Here is a 16,806-nt window from a genome sequence, read left to right as displayed (position 1 = left end):
ATTGCATGTATTATATTTTTATTAATTATAATTTAAATATAACCGTGGGCCCCTAAAAATTATAATGGGTCTCATTCATATATATTAATATCTCCAACCAATTGAATCATTCCAAAACGTTACATCAGTTTGTAACAGATTTTGGATTAAATATCATTCCTCACAAAAAGTTATTGAATACTAAGTATATTTGTCAATCCAGTGGTGTCGTGTAATTTCGTGTTTCGTGTACGTTAAAATGAAATTCGTATCCGACTCGTTCAGGATTCGTGTACTTATTTTGAAACGTGTTGTGCACATTTCGTGTCGTGTACATTTAATATAAATATAATAATAACATATAATTAAAATATATTATAAATATACATATTTATGTTTTTTTTGAAATCAAAGTTAAATTTTTATATTTACACACAATAGTATACAAATTTGTACATAAATGTATATCATATGTATGTGTATATAAAATATACTTATTTACTTAAAATTATTTTTGAATCGTATACATTGATATATATGAAAATCTGTATCCCACACTAAATTCACCACATGTAAGTGTAGCAAAATTTGAAAGAGTAGTGCTACCTGCACAAAATTGGGTACATAATTTTATACAAAATGACATGGCAATCTAGGTGGGAAGTTTTAATTGGTGCTATTAATGCAGGGGTCCATTTCAATCACAAATTGACACATACTCATTCTGTTAATATTTTTGTACCCATTTCTGTACACCTAGTATTTTCCAATTTGAAAACACTAACGTTTGGTGTTTGTGTACCAAATAGCCAGGTGTAATCAAATCTAACAACCACCAAAAATTCTCATTAATTACATTAATTATATGAATGATACAGATTTTTTGGTAGATATCAGATACTCAAAATATTTTATTCTTAATTAATTGGTCGGTTACATTTCTGTAACTCTCCTGCCCGTTGTTATATATACCCTACACCAGAATCACTCCACATCCAACACAACTTTGAATTTCAGCCATTTCAGTCTTCAAAACGATAATCCAGAGATTTTGCTGTGAGAGAATCAGAGAAGCAATCAAGATGAGTACCGAAATGTGGACAAGTTTTGGTTCTTTGCTTGCTAGCTTGATGTTTATACTTGCAATGATCAACCAACATTTTTCCGGGAACCTTCTCGGCTATTTTCTGCAGCGCCTCATCCACAAATTCTTGTCTTATTTGAACCCGTATATCGAGATCACCTTCCATGAGTATTCCCGGGACAGCTTCGATCGAAGCTCGGCCTACGTCTCGATTGAGCGTTATCTGGCTGTCAAGTCTTCGGCCACAGCCACGAGACTCAAGGCCAACTCGGTCCGGGACAGCGAACGCCTCGTGTTAAGCATGGACGACTACGAAGAGATCGTGGACGAATATCAAGGGATCAAAGTGTGGTGGACTTCGGGCATGACTGCGGACAAGGGACGATCCATTTCTTTTTATCCTCGCGAGAATGAGAAGCGTCATTTCGTCCTCAGTTTTCGCAAGAAGCACCGCGAAGTCATCGTGGAGTCTTACTTGAAGCATGTGATGGATGAGGGGAAGGCCATTGCTGTCAGGAACCGGACTCGAAAGCTGTTCACGAACAACAAGGAGGAGGGCTATGCGGGATCTGTGTGGACTCATGTCGCGTTTGTGCATCCAGCTACATTCGAGACGCTTGCATTGGAGCCGGGATTGAAGGAGGAGATCGTGAATGATCTGCTTACTTTCAGCCAGGCCAAAGATTTTTACGGAAATGTAGGCAGGGCTTGGAAGCGGGGATATCTTCTGCACGGACCTCCTGGAACTGGAAAATCAACCATGGTTGCTGCAATGGCTAATTTGCTGGAGTATGACGTGTATGATCTCGAATTGACATCAGTCGAGAACAACACGGAATTGAGAAAGTTACTAATAAATACAACCGGCAAATCCATAATTGTGATCGAGGACATTGACTGTTCTCTCGATCTCACAGGGCAGAGGAACGAGGAGAAGAAAGAGGCCGAGAGCAGCAATGCGAGGGACAGGTTCAAGAAGGCTGAAGGAAAGGATAAAAAGACGAGCAAAGTCACTTTATCCGGGCTCCTCAATTTCATTGATGGCCTTTGGTCAGCTTGTGGTAGTGAAAGGATCTTTGTTTTCACTACTAATTATATTGAGAAGCTGGATCCCGCGTTGATCCGAACAGGGCGAATGGACAAGCACATCCTGATGTCGTATTGTTCGTTCGAGGTATTCAAGGTGCTTGCTAATAAGTATCTGAATATCAGATTTCATGAACTGTTTGTGAGGATCCAAGAGCTGCTGGGAGAAGTTGCCGTGACCCCTGCTCAAGTTGTGGAGTATCTGATCCCCAAATCCCCCGAAGATGATGGTGAGCGGTGCTTATATGGTTTGGTTTGTGCTCTTGAGAATGCAAAAGTAGCTTTAAGAGAACATTTAGCTGCTCAGGAAGCTCCGCAAGAGCATGGGGGAGGATTGAATTTTTGCTTGGGTCCTGTTTGAGTTGAGATTTGGATAGAATGTTTTCAGATTCTGAGTTATGAACATTTGAATAAAATTTTAATCATTTTAGCCGATTGATGAAATCAATTTTACTGCCCGCAAAATTATTATTATGCATATGAAAATTATGACGTTAATCAATAACTATCAAATAATCTTTTAATTTAAAAGGATGTTGAAGTTACATATTCATGACATTTAATCCCTTTAAGTGCTAGCCCCTTCTTGTTGGTATTTTAAAAAAGTATTAATTATGATAGCTATGCTTTTCTAATGTGTAATAAACATGTGGCCATCATATATGTGGCTCTAAAATATATTTTTTCCATAGAGAAATATATTTATGCCGGTTTATGTGATAAATGGAATATTGCTTTGATGTGTTGTAGTTGATCAGCAAATAACGACTAACAAAGGTTCATAATATATAGCATGGATCTGGTATAATTGTTTACTAGCTAGCTAGTTGATGGAGATTGAGTGGAAAAACTAGCTAATATTTTCTTTCATATTCCAAACACATAATGAAATGATTCCCTGGTGCACCATTTGAAATTGAAATCGTTGTATTTAGCCCAGATTTGATCACTGATTCCATGAATCCTGGTAGCCAAATGGTGTCCCTTACATGCTTTAACCTCTCTGAACTTGTTAACCTCTGTCCTTTGCATAATATTTCTATCTGCATCCAAATATACCGCCACATCAAGTTGAGAAAAACATGTATAACCGCTTTTAAGTAACAACACAAATATGCATGATAATCAACTAAAGTATAGTGCGCATGCAACCTATGCATATAAATCAAACAACTTTGAGGCTAGAGCTACTGCATTTCACCTCTAGTGTCTTGTAACTTGAGTAAACCAATACTACTTGTAATAAATGTCTTGGCAAAAAAATGTTGTCCAGTATATCAGTAAGACAGTAACAAACTATAAGTTGCACAGGTAGGTTACAAATAACTCAAACACGTACACCCAACACCCTAGCTAGCTAGTAAAATTAATTACTTCATCTTCTTTAAATTAAATTTACAAAACACGTGATAGCTACCTAGTCATATTATTAACAAAATTAAAGTGACTTTGAGCTAGTAGTTATGTACTAGCTAAGTATTATATTAAACTCTCTGTTTGGTGGCTAAACCGTCTAAAAACCCTATGAATCTTCTAGTCTCTACACTATCTACCACAATAACATCTAAAGCAGTAAAGCACTAGAGCACCTAGATGATTCATATATCTTATGTGAGAGACTCTTGAATCCTTGCTAAAAATATTTTATTTTTATAATATTATTAATAACTGCTACTTTTTTAGTGATAGGAAGAGAATTAAATATATTAGTCATGCTAGCGCCGCCCGACACAAAATCCTCCTAATAACCCTAAACCTAGCTAGATATACGATAACCCTAAACCTAACGCTAATATCTTACTAATCTCAATGAATAATAAAATTCAAATCTTAATTTTTATTTATTTGAAAATATGTATGAGTGATTAATTAATTAATTAGTATTTGAAAGAAAAATCCAAATCACCCGTTTTGTATATCAATTAACAACACATGTATACAATTTTTTCATTTTCTCCAAGGATAAACTTCGTATTTAAACTCACCATTTTATCTCATGTTAATACACATATATTTATACATATTTATAATATATTATATATATATATATATATATATATATTTATATAGCTTTGTTTAAATCAATATTTATATAATAAAATTGATAAATGTGTATGTATAAAATTAAACTTAAATTTTACAATACACATATATTCTTGTTGTATTATTAGAAGTTATAAACATGTACTGTGTAGGGAACAGAGAAGATTTTGGACGTTAGTTTTATAAAAATAATATTGGATTTGTTTAAAATATTTTATAATTGTAATATATTCTAAAATAATTATATTATTTTCATTTTTGAAACCTAATTTCATAGATTTGATTTTATAATGAAAATATACTAATAATAGATTTTAATCCTAAATTGTTCCCACATTTTTTTACAGGGAAGAATTACAAGAAAAAAGTACAAAAAATTAGTAAGTAGTTAGACTTTTAATTTAGTGAAACATATTAATTGTTAAATATAAATGATTTATTTTCTTATGTTATACTGGGAAATTATCAAAATAATTAAATAATTTCTACAGTTTGAATATTAAAAAAAAAACTCTTAATTAATTATATTAATATTTTACAAACACAATATTAATAAAATTAAAATATGAAAATTCAAGTTAAATATACTACAAGATAAATCGATTACACGGTTAATACACCAAACACATAGACACCTCCAAAACTCCCCCTAAATTTATGGAATAAATGGAACTTTAAAGCTTGGGATGCATAAAGTGCATGGAAGGGTCATAGGCGTAGCACTAGAGTGCATGGCATGTGTGCCCAGTGCAATGGTATGGTATATCACTCACATCTTCTGAGAGAACAAATTACACATCATTTCATGCATGGAAATCATTAACTTTCAAATGTGGATGTACTGGAACCTTGTCATTTCAGCATTACACTTGCATGCAAATGACAGATGCATAGTAATCATTTTATACCCAAATCATAAATTGAGGAAGAGCTAGGCATTACCTGAGCTTCATTGGAGAGACCAAGCTTAGTAAGTAGGTAGGTCTTCACCATAAGAACTGTCACCTTCTCATCCTCCCTGGTGAAAATGACAGACAAAAGAGTATTACAAAAGATAAACCATCTGTCCGGTCCAATGCGGTCTAAAAACAAATTAAAAAGAGAGATAAAAAGAAGTAAAAGAAGAGAGGGAGTAAAAGAAGAAAGGGAGTGTCAGGTAGCTCTTATCTTTTCACTCATTTTACTGAAGCGCCATCATTAACAAGTAGAAATTCAGATAAAAATATTTATATAACGTGACATTTGACGTGATCGTGTATATGATTAATTTCTAACGTGCACCACTCACTTGACTCTGATATACATTTTCGGTATCTGAGGAAGCCACATCTCTCGTTTCCTGCATTCAGTTCATTAAACTAATTAGTCTCGTCAGTAATCAATACTCCTATATCAAATTACACTTAATTACTGCATGCATGTTTTACAAAAAAACTAGTCACTTAATATAATTGTGCATAACTGATTATACATTTAACGAAATATTTGGCAGATGTACTTCTTAACAAATTTTCAATTATAATCATAACTAATCAAACATTTAACAAAATATTTGGCAAATATTTCTTCTCAAAAACTTTCAATACTCTATATAAATATGTGTTTTTTTTCAAGATATAATGTTTTTACTAATTTGCTCCGAACTAATTTATTTGTCAAATTAGTGCATTTTAATGCCACAAAACGAAAACTCGACTGGTTTCACTGAAATTTGATCTCAACAAACACAATTTCAGTGAAAATTAGGCGGGTTTTAACCAAAACAAAAAAAATCTTCAAGCTTAAACTCAATCTGCATTTCACGGTTTCATTTGTGTTTAATATCCATACATGCAGCAGCACAAAGTTAAATAAAAGAAACGAAGAAGACAAAGCCAATAAATCTGAAATTGAACCAACCTAGTGGGGGAAGAACGAAGAGTAAACCACAATCCAGGCTGAGGTCTCACGCGAAATGGCATCGAGGATGGCACTGCAGGCGGCATTGTACATGGCAATGCATGATTTAGATCTACTAACCCTACATTTTGCTGCTTAGGTTGTTGTAAACACAAAGATGAGCAAGAAGAAGAAGAACCCATGTGCAACCTTTTAGGACTCAAGGGACCCCCTCTTCCTAAACGGAGCTCCAGCAAATCTTTCTCTTCTTCTTTGGCTTTTTCATCAACTTGTTGAACATCATGATGAGCATTCAGCACTTTGGTTTGGAAAATGTGGTGGGGCTTTGGAGAAGAAGAAGAAGGAGAAGCCATAAGTGCATGCTCACTTTATTATCAGCAAATGCATTTCAATATATATATATATTTGATTGCAGCTGGTTCAGAGGGTTGGGACTTGGGACTGGTTCGGCTTATACGGAGCTTTTTCAACCTAAATTTAGCTTCTTTTTTTCTTTACTAAACCTATGTTTAGCTGAATCAGAGTTGTGTCCACTCTTTTCGTCTGGGGATTAAGAAGCCCAAACACTGAAATAAATACCAGATTGTTGTTCATTACCGAGGTATACACACACACACATTAATTATCCATAATTTTAATATCTATTGCACTCTGTATATAAGAAATAATTGTTGGAATTATATTCTAATAATCTAAACTTGGAATAAATAAATTAGTATAATCAATAATTGTTTTATTAGTAGAGGATAAGTTATAGAAATTGTGGGAGAGTATTGGATTAGTAATGAGTGTTTTTATGATCGTGGAGTAGTAGAGTTTAGTTTCAGGTGGACACTAGTTAGTTGCTATCACTTTGTTGGGTAGCCTTTATATATTATGTGATGTATCTTTTTTAATATATATAAGGAGAAATACAATGTAGTCTTTGGAGTTCATTTGCTCTTGTACATATATATTTATCTTGTTTAATTTGAAGTCATCGGTTTTTTAGTTTAATTTCAACATGGTATCAGAGCCAGGTTTAAGGCTCTGATACCATATAAGGCTGGTGTTTAAACTATTACGACATATGTATATAATATGTTAGACATGAAACTGAGAAGATAAACACACATAAAAGCATACGTCAAAAATCTGACTTCATATTAGATACTGCATGCAATGCTGATATATATAACCCAGCCAAAACAGAGTTGGCCTTGAATGAGGAAACTAGAGAAGTAATCTAAACCAAACTGAAAAACAATCTAAATCAACTAAATCCCAGAAAAGCTCTACTTCCACGCTATCTTTATCCTACGCAATCCCCGCTGAGGTAGTGATTCACAGAGGCTTGCACGCAGATAACTCAAAACCAAATTAAAACATAATTAAAAAACAAACTAGTTTAAGATTAATATCCAACAATCACCCCCTTAATCTTAAACTTGCCATCAGCCCGTTTGGCTTTTAACTTAGCCCGTATGGCCCTTTGTTTGTCCGTCTGACAAATCACTTCATTACCCTTCTGGCACTTAGTTATTTACCCGTTTGGCACCTTTTACTTGCCCGTGTGGCACATTGCTTCCTTGCCCGTATGGCACTCCTTATTTGCCCGTCTGGCACGTCACTTATGTCTATAATAAAGCTGGTTCATCATCCTCGATCTGTGCAAGGTTCAGTTCTTGTCTCTTCTCTCGTTCTCGTCGTGGTTTACTGCATTCTGAAGCATAGTGACCCATGATGTTACAATTGTAACACTTTATCCTACTCTTGTCACGGAAAGAACCACCTCTAGCTCTTTGATTCTGAGATGCCAGGAGAAGTTGTCCACCTTGTCCACCTGCGCTCTCGTTCCTGCCCTTCATCCTTAACTCGTGAGCCTTGAGACGACCTACTACCTCTTCAATTGTCATCACCTTAACGTTTCCAAATTGCTCTATGTTTGAAGCTATTTGAAGAAATTTATCCGGAACTGCACGTAGAATTTTCCTCACAACACTTGATTCTTCCATTGTTTCTCCGAGGACCCGGATATTAGTCACAATCCCGCTCAGCTTCATACAAAAATCTTCAATCTTTTCCATTTCATTCATGATTAAGGACTCAAATTCTCCCTTTAACGCCTGCACTTTTGCTTCTTTTACTCGTTCTACACCCATACACATCGTTTTAATCGCCTCCTTAGCAGTTTCTTTCTCCGCAATGGTCAGCAACACATCTTCAGGCACACCCTGATATATTGCTGCAAGGGCCATCTGCACCGTTTTATCATCTACAGTTACTTTGGGATCCTTATGCTCGATTGCACCCCAAACTCCTTGCGCCTTCATGAAAACTTTCATTTTCAGGGACCACGTTGTGTAGTTGTTTCTGGTCAGCATCGGGTAGCTTAAACCCACAGAACTTTCTTTTGTCTTGATCGTTTCCATGGTTACGTTTGTGTGTTTGGATTATTTAGGCATACAATAAACCTCGCTCTTGATACCAAGTGTAGTATATAAGGCTGGTGTTTAAACTATTACGACATATGTATATAATATGTTAGACATGAAACTGAGAAGATAAACACACATAAAAGCATACGTCAAAAATCTGACTTCATATTAGATACTGCATGCAATGCTGATATATATAACCCAGCCAAAACAGAGTTGGCCTTGAATGAGGAAACTAGAGAAGTAATCTAAACCAAACTGAAAAACAATCTAAATCAACTAAATCCCAGAAAAGCTCTACTTCCACGCTATCTTTATCCTACGCAATCCCCGCTGAGGTAGTGATTCACAGAGGCTTGCACGCAGATAACTCAAAACCAAATTAAAACATAATTAAAAAACAAACTAGTTTAAGATTAATATCCAACAATATCTGCTGGTATGATGCTCATAGACTTATATGTATATATATTTAAATTAGTCCCTGTACAAACACAAATTTCAACTTTAAATTGGAGAGACAATGAGTACTCTTTTTTTTTTTTTTTTTTGAGTTTGGAGTGTTTTTAACTTGTGAAACAGTGGTCCATCATAAATACTGTGATTGCATGTTTGGATTTTAGAGGAATGGGGAAATAAAGAGGTAAAAATGGGGATGAAGGTGTATCTTTTGAGAAAACAGTGGCATGCGAGATTTTATGAAAGGCCCGACCACCTGCTTTGTGTGCCATCCGTCACTCAATCAATCAGTCTTATCGTCTTTTCTACATATTCTTTGCCTTCTAAGTTCCAACTACACCCTTACGAATCAAGTTTGTGCGACTGCGGGTATGGTTCAAGCTGGGAACAACAAAAGATTTATTTAAAGTTTAAAAGGAGCATTTGGTAGATGATCGGGTTTCAGTATTAGTGAAGGGTAAGTTCATATTTTTATTGTTATTCAACAGATGTATCATTTTTCAAACTTATTTTAATATGAGAATTATTCGATAATCGTCTGTTCACTTTTTAACATCAAATCGACATTTCACCCTAAAACACTGTAATACGGAAGTAACATTTTCTTCTAAAAATCAATACGTTGAATTATCCGACACTAATAAATGATATTTCGGATCATTTCTCCCGAATCAAAAATTTGAATTATACATATAAATTATAATATATGATTATTATTATTTTTGACTTATATGACTTTGTAATTTTCTCAAGTTACGCCAGAAAGAGAGTCAAATTTAAGATCTGGACCATCACAAGATAAATTCTTAATCACTTAAACAGTTAATATATATTATAAATTTAGTGATTCACCTAAAATGATTAGACCTTCACTTTAATTAGCGATATATTTAACCCGTTAATTTTTTTATTTAAAAATATAAACCCTTATGTTGCCCCAACTTAAAGCCTTCTCTTGGTAAAACAAAGGCGCGCCTTTTCCTAAGTTGGATATGTCTTTGGTTAGTCGATGTCTAAGCTACTGTGAATCATCATCTTCATTATATTCCCCTGTTTCCCCCGTTATTTTAAACCTTTTAAAATCTTGCAAAGCCCTCAAAACTCTCCAACAAATCCACAGCCAAATCATCCGCCAAGGCTTCGAACAAGACCACTTTATCATAACCCAGTTCATCTCTCTCTGCAACTCTCTATCTTCCAATTTCACATACATTTCATCTGTATTTGATCGTGTAAATACACCCAATATATATCTTTGGAACACGTTAATTAAGGTAAAGTCTCAGCATTCATCCATTGAAGAGTGTCTTTTGTTGTTTCGCCGAATGAAGAGGTGTGCGGATGTGTGTGGTGATAAGTATACTTTTCCGTCTTTGTTGAAGGTCTGTGCTCGTGAATTGGCGGTGAGAGATGGGTGGGTTGTTCATGGGGTGATTGTGAGATGTGGGGTGGAGGGAGATGTGTTTGTTGGGTCGAGTTTGGTTGATTTTTATGGGAAGTGTAGGGAGATTGAGTGTGCGCGTAAGGTGTTTGATGAAATGTCTGTGAGAAATGAGGTGTCGTATACGGCTATGATTGTTGGGTATGCGAATGTGGGTGATTTTGAGATGGCGGTTAGTTTGTTTGAGGAAATGCCGTGTAGGAATGTCGCGTCTTGGAATGCGGTGATCAATGTGTTTGTGAGGGTAGGGGATTTGGGGGGTGCGAGGAAGTTGTTTGATTTGATGCCGGAGAAGAATGTGGTTTCTTTTACTACAATGATTGATGCGTATGCTAAGTCCGGTGATATGGCGTCTGCAAGGTTTTTGTTTGAGCAGTCGACTAGTAAGGATGTTGTTTTGTGGTCTGCATTGATATCTGGGTATACTCAGAATGGACAGGCTAATGAAGCGGTAAAATTGTTCACTGACCTGCGTGCGCAAAATGTTAGACCTGATGAGTATATAATAGTTAGTTTGATGTCTGCCTGTTCCCAAATTGGTAATTTGGAATTGGCTAAATGGGTTGATTCATATATTAGCCAGAGTTCGCTTGATTTACGTAGACCTCATGTTGTTGCAGCTCTAGTAGATATGCATGCAAAATGTGGGAATATGGAGAAGGCGACCATGTTGTTTAAGAAAATGCCTAAACGGGACTTGATTTCATATTGTTCAATGATACAGGGGCTGTCCATTCATGGGTGTGGACCTCAGGCTGTTGCTCTATTTTATAGTATGCTAAGTGAGGGAATTATTCCTGATGATGTTGCCTTTACTGTCATCCTATCAGCTTGTAGTCATGCGGGGCTTGTTGAAGAAGGTTGCCAATTCTTTGATGTCATGGTTAATAAATATTCTATTGTTCCGTCTCCAGATCACTATGCATGTATTATTGATCTTCTTGGTCGAGCAGGAAAGCTGAAAGCAGCTTATGATGTATTGAAATCGATGCCCATTGAGCGTTATGCTGGAGCTTGGGGTGCACTTCTCGGCGCATGTAAGCTACATTCTGATATCGAACTAGGAAAAGAGATAGCAAATCGCTTATTTGAGCTTGAACCCCTAAATGCAGGTAATTATGTTTTGTTGTCTAACATTTATGCGGAAGAAGATAGGTGGCTGGATGTCTCTCTTGTTAGAAATAAAATGCTTGAAAGAGGTTTGAGGAAGGTGCCAGGTTGTACCCGCATACAATCAAATAGCGAAAAAAATTAAATCAGAAAATTTTGATATCAACGCTCCCATTGTTTGGTGGGTTTAAAGGAAGCCACAGGAGTATGAACAATGGCGAGCCGAGCAACACTTCGAGATCTGTGCTTGTAACATGCAGGTATTATCTCGTTAAGGTACATTGATGTACATAAAGTCCAAGTTCTTGCAAGAAACATTACAAGCTCGATATTTTTTTTGAATTTGAAGTGTAATATGGATCTATGATGTATCTTGTACATGAGAGCTATGGTCATCCTACAGACGAGATGCTTGCCTCATTGCGGTGGATAAGTGGATAGGTCACGATGAATGTTGGGTCGTCTTCCCCTCCTCCAGCAGAAAATACGGAAAAAGGGCAAGCATTTTTTGCTTATAGCATGGATCACGAGACGTTGAGACTTGAGAGTCTGAACTGTTCCAAATGTTGAAAGGGGGCGCTCTGCAGCTGATTAACACATTGACTAAATCACGGACTCCTGGTAGTTCCAGTCGGAATGTTACCCTTCTGGAGACACTTAGCGAGCGTTACTATACATAATCACCTGGTAATAATTGCCGATACAAGGCATATTGGGATGAGAATGAAAGGGCAGACGAAGAAGGATGGAACAAAGACGAAGCTTATATTCTTTCGTTACCATCTCATTTTTGATTGTTGTAATACACTTCTTTTTGATAGTGTGAGCAGTGAGTGACTGATACTCTTATCAACGCTCTGTGTAAATTCATATCAGCAAATATACTTAAGGGCGGTTTTGTGTAACTTAAAAAAAAATTGTTTATTACTTATAAATGAAAGTTAATTATAAAAGAGAAGTAATTTATATTTTATGTGTTTGGATAAATTTTTTTGGTGTTTACAATTTATTTAGTATAAAAATTATTAATATAACAATAAATTAATATTAAATTTTATCTTTGAAAGTGGTTCTCTACGCATTTATAAAATAAAATCAAATTTTAAAAATACAAATAAATCACTAAAGAAATTAGAATTTTCAACTTTTCATATTATGACCTACAAATGGGAAAGCTGGCCCTACCCAAGCACACACCTGACACCCCCAGTTACCGTAATAAGTAACTTTCGACTCGCATCTTTATATTGAAAAAATGAACACGCTGCTCTTTCTTTCTAGGGAATAATCAAACAGAAGTTGCCAGTTTTTACAGGCTTTGAAATTTAAACTCCATTCCATCCCACCTATACCATACAGAAAAGGATGCTCCTTATTTGCCTCTGAAGCTCATGCTCTTCCGTTTTTGATTTAACGAGAAACGCCTTGCCATCGCGGGGTTGTAGAATTTCCTCATATGATCAGATAATTTATGGATAGCCTGTAAATCACCAATAGAAGAAAGCTGCATCAGAAACGAATCAAACTTTCTGAATGGCAATTGTAATCCCCTGTTTACGACTTCATCCAAGAGGAAACAAGCATCAGCTGTGTTATTACAACCAAAAAGGCCTTCAATCATCACACAGTAAGAATCCGTATCTGCTATATAACCCTTCTTTTCCATCTCATGCCAGCACTCAAAGGCTCCATCAGGATCACCCATCTCAAAATACATTGTAATTAGCATGTTAAAGGTTTGGACACTTGGCTTACATCCCACCTCATTCATTTTCTTGTACAGCCTGAGTGCTTCTTCCCGGTTTTTGCTGTCACAAAGAACTTTGAGAAAACAGTTGTGAGTCACTATGTCGGGAGGATAACCCTTGTTTCCCATCTCATCTAGGAACTTATAAGCTGCCTCGGTCTTTCCAGCTAAACACATGCCTTCAATCAGTTCTTTGTACGTGGATACGTCAGGGAGGGTTCCACTGCCTATCATATCACCTAGAAGTTTAAAAGCTTCGTCCATTTTATTGCTCTGGACAAATGCTACAATCATAATTGCATATGTTTTTGCAGTGGGAGAAGACATCGTTGTGCCTCTCGTCCTCATGAATTCCAACAATGCAGCAGCTTCTGTCACCATCCCCGCTCTGCAGAAGGTGTCTATGGCAGTATTATAAGTGAAATTATCAGGTGTAAAACCCTTCTTAATCATATCATCAAGTATGGTCATACCTCTAGTAGGATTCCTTACTCTACACCACCCAAAGAACAAAATGTTGTATGTGTTAGCATCGGGCTTTACCTTGCTTTGCATCCTCCTAAACATGCCTTCGGCATCTTCAACAAGACAACATTTGCAAAGTGAATCTAAGAGCAAATTAAAAGCATTTATTTCTGGCTGCGTCTTCACTCTTATCTTCTTTTTCTTAGCAAATTTCTGAAGATGGGTCAGATGCTTCTCCGTGTACTGTCTCAAAATCTTCAGCAACACCTCAACTGGCACTGAAGTTTTGTTGTTCCTCTTCATAAAATCCAGAATATCACAGACAATTCGAAATTGTTTAACCTTATATTTTGTACTAGACAGTATGTCAATCATCTCATTATAAACCTGAGGCTCATGAGCATAATTATCCTGATGTCCTGCCCACGTAAAAAATCTAAACGCCAACTTCTCCTCATAATGAAGCCTCTGGAGCACCATCATCACTAACGGAGTTGTCAAATTCACGCCAAGTAGTTCAAGATTTTCCTCCATGTTAATATTCGGACTAGGGCTATCAACAATTGTTGCATACACCTTATCAGCATCACTTGTACAACTATACACCATTGATTCCATCTGTCCAGTTTCAGAAGTATAAAATTTCGCTTTAACTGAAGCTAATGGAAACAACAACTTGAAAACAACATTAGATTTTGTGCAAGAAATAATTCGCACACTCGCAGAACTAAAATGCTGCAAATGAGTTCTGAATTCAACAGCTGCAACATTCCTGTGAGAATGACTCGAGAATTGATTCTGCGAGAGGTTAGTACCGAAAAATCGAGACCATGATCCTAATAGACCAAATGCAAGACTTCCCGAAACACAACGATAAGTTGGCTTAGTAACCAGATAATGAAACATTGCAGAGAAAAATATATGAGCACAATTGTATCCGGGAGTTACAAGACTTTGAGTGCGGTTCTTTTACAAACAGGTGGTGCGCATACAAGATTCTGCGATATCTGGTTCGCAGCGACAGAGTGATCTTTTGGACAAAGATTGAGTACGCTCTTTCTATAGCTAAATCTCTCGTCAGTAGAAACAATGGTCTTGCTTATTTGGCCGTTACCCTCTTAAACTTGACAGAAACAGTATTATATTAACTTAGTCATAAGCGAGGACTCGGTAAGGTTTGAATTTCAGATTAATTTTAAAAAAGTATTTTATCAACGGTTTGGCTAGTGTGTGCCCATGGGCACATGCTAAGCGCGGAAATTTTTGTATTTTGGGAGATTTTGATTGGTTTGGTTGGTGTATTTGCAGGGGGGTCCACCATTATCATTAGATAGGAGCCAATCAAAATGATCCAAGCACAAAATTTTCCGCGCTTAGCATGTGCCCATGGGCACACCATAGAAAAACCGTTTTATCAATTTATTGATTATATTTTGATTTAATCTAAAATTTTCAATTTATCGATTTTTTTTGATAAATCTGAAATATTTTAGAAACTATGATTATTTATAGTTAAATTTTACCCAAAGAGCTGGAGCATAGGCGGACAATCAAGTATAAAAATTAAATAATTATATGTGACATAATCTTAATTTCAGAATTAGTAATTTATCGACGGATATATAATTGATATTAAACTCGGACTTGTGTGACGAGGCAAACAGAAGTACTGATGAATGCCGAAAAATTTATAATCCAACATCTGTTCTGATATGATATATCGCTTTTCAAATATGCTGTTGGTTATGTTATTCTTAAGAAATTATGCTTGTTAAGATGTACTTCATCAATCGATATGGTATGTAATTAACAAAGCAAAAACAAACAAGATAACCCTCCCATGTGGATGGACAGTGGCGCGTAAGACTTGTTATGTTGAGGTTATGATTCGATTTCGACTTGCTATCTTAAGGTCATGAGTTCGATTTCTCGGTGTGAGTGAGTGTGTGCAAACTTGCCCGGACAGCGGTTTATATATATAAAAAACCAGATAGTAAATAGCTAACAAGTTATTTAGAAGAAAAAATAGCCAACAAGTTTCCTCTATTCACAATTGGTGTATCAAATAACACAGGTAATCATCCTTGAGCTGCAACCTCTTCTGATGCTGCAGAATCTTCGACCTTTGCTGATGATTGTCCGACTTTTTCGTTCATCTTGCCTTCTTGCTTGACCTTGGCCTTGAGTTCCTCTTCTTTAGCATTCTCTAAAGCACTTGACAAACATTATAAGCAACTCTGTCATCATCTTCAGCAGATGTAGGCATCAGACTTTCCGCAACATCAGCTGGGGTTATGTCGGTGTCTGCCATCAATACTTCGATTCTTCCAAATATTCCATGACACTCCCCGTCCAAATTATACTTAGCAAGCGCCAAGAAAGCTTTGACTGATCAGCTCCTGTTTCCGCAACTGCCTTTTCAACTAAATCCTTTCCCTCCTTGTTTTGTTTCTTCTTTCTTTGCCCCGTGAGATCAAGAGCACAGTCAATGTCCTCTATCACAATAATTGACTTTCCAGAAATTTTGATATGTAATTTCTTCAACACTGTACTATCTTTAACAGAAGTTAACTCGAGTCATACACATCGTACTGCAACTGATTAGCCATAGCAGCAATCATAGTCATTTTCCAGTTCCACAAGGATCATAATAGAGATGCCCTCTTTTCCATGTTGTATAATAGTCTTTCGCCTTGCTAAACGTCATCAAAACAAGCTAGAATCTAAACAAGTTTTCTTTAACAACTACGAATGCGTTTGCTACACAGAAAAATGCATTATAAAACACTGCAATATGTACAAACTGTTTCACCCACTTAACATCTGCAGTATAAAACAAATCTTCCTTTTGTAATTTGTTACAATAATTTCAGAACCAAGTACTAAACAAATGATACAGGCCTCTGGGCTATAAAAAAAAATAATAAAATCACTAATGAACAGATAATTGGAATGTAACAATTATATTACTCACTGGTCTATATCTTTGTAGTTGAAAACTCAAAACTCGAAGGCATATTCTGTCTACTAAGCTAAAACAGCACTGCTAAAACTATTTAACATATCAAGTATATTG

The 16,806-nt window shown here is 36.0% G+C and overlaps 4 protein-coding genes across 5 annotated transcripts; 2 read left to right on the top strand and 2 right to left on the bottom strand.

The window, feature by feature from the left end:
• Positions 1–940: 940 nt before the first annotated feature.
• Positions 941–2,547, top strand: LOC108218165 (AAA-ATPase At3g28580-like). The gene has a single exon (XM_017391084.2). It carries the CDS (start codon positions 1,062–1,064, stop codon positions 2,508–2,510), a length of 1,449 nt encoding a protein of 482 aa, XP_017246573.1. The 5' UTR covers positions 941–1,061; the 3' UTR covers positions 2,511–2,547.
• Positions 2,548–2,925: 378 nt separating this feature from the next.
• LOC108218166 (E3 ubiquitin protein ligase DRIP2) lies at positions 2,926–6,452 on the bottom strand. The gene is made up of 4 exons (XM_017391085.2): positions 6,092–6,452; positions 5,481–5,531; positions 5,135–5,210; positions 2,926–3,192 (listed from the first exon to the last, which is right to left on the bottom strand). The coding sequence occupies exons 1-4, from the start codon at positions 6,442–6,444 to the stop codon at positions 3,004–3,006; spliced, it is 669 nt and encodes a 222-aa protein (XP_017246574.1). The 5' UTR covers positions 6,445–6,452; the 3' UTR covers positions 2,926–3,003.
• A 3,457-nt stretch (positions 6,453–9,909) lies between these two features.
• On the top strand, positions 9,910–11,996 carry LOC108216291 (putative pentatricopeptide repeat-containing protein At5g37570). 2 transcript variants are annotated; one of them, XM_017389008.2, is made up of 2 exons: positions 9,910–11,445; positions 11,521–11,996. In XM_017389008.2, the coding sequence occupies exons 1-2, from the start codon at positions 9,960–9,962 to the stop codon at positions 11,661–11,663; spliced, it is 1,629 nt and encodes a 542-aa protein (XP_017244497.1). In that variant the 5' UTR covers positions 9,910–9,959; the 3' UTR covers positions 11,664–11,996. The 2 variants fall into 2 exon arrangements, with proteins under 2 accessions (XP_017244497.1, XP_017244496.1); XM_017389007.2 differs by having other exon boundaries at positions 9,910–11,778; positions 11,868–11,996.
• A 603-nt stretch (positions 11,997–12,599) lies between these two features.
• On the bottom strand, positions 12,600–15,070 carry LOC108216786 (pentatricopeptide repeat-containing protein At1g73400, mitochondrial). The gene has a single exon (XM_017389624.2). The coding sequence runs from the start codon at positions 14,634–14,636 to the stop codon at positions 12,891–12,893; it is 1,746 nt and encodes a 581-aa protein (XP_017245113.1). The 5' UTR covers positions 14,637–15,070; the 3' UTR covers positions 12,600–12,890.
• Positions 15,071–16,806: the final 1,736 nt, after the last annotated feature.

This window comes from Daucus carota, chromosome 4 (genome assembly GCF_001625215.2).
Source record: "Daucus carota subsp. sativus chromosome 4, DH1 v3.0, whole genome shotgun sequence".
Lineage (NCBI taxonomy): Eukaryota > Viridiplantae > Streptophyta > Magnoliopsida > Apiales > Apiaceae > Daucus > Daucus carota.
The sequence above is the reverse complement of the archived record's forward strand: the minus strand, read 5'-3'. Positions and strand labels throughout refer to the sequence as shown.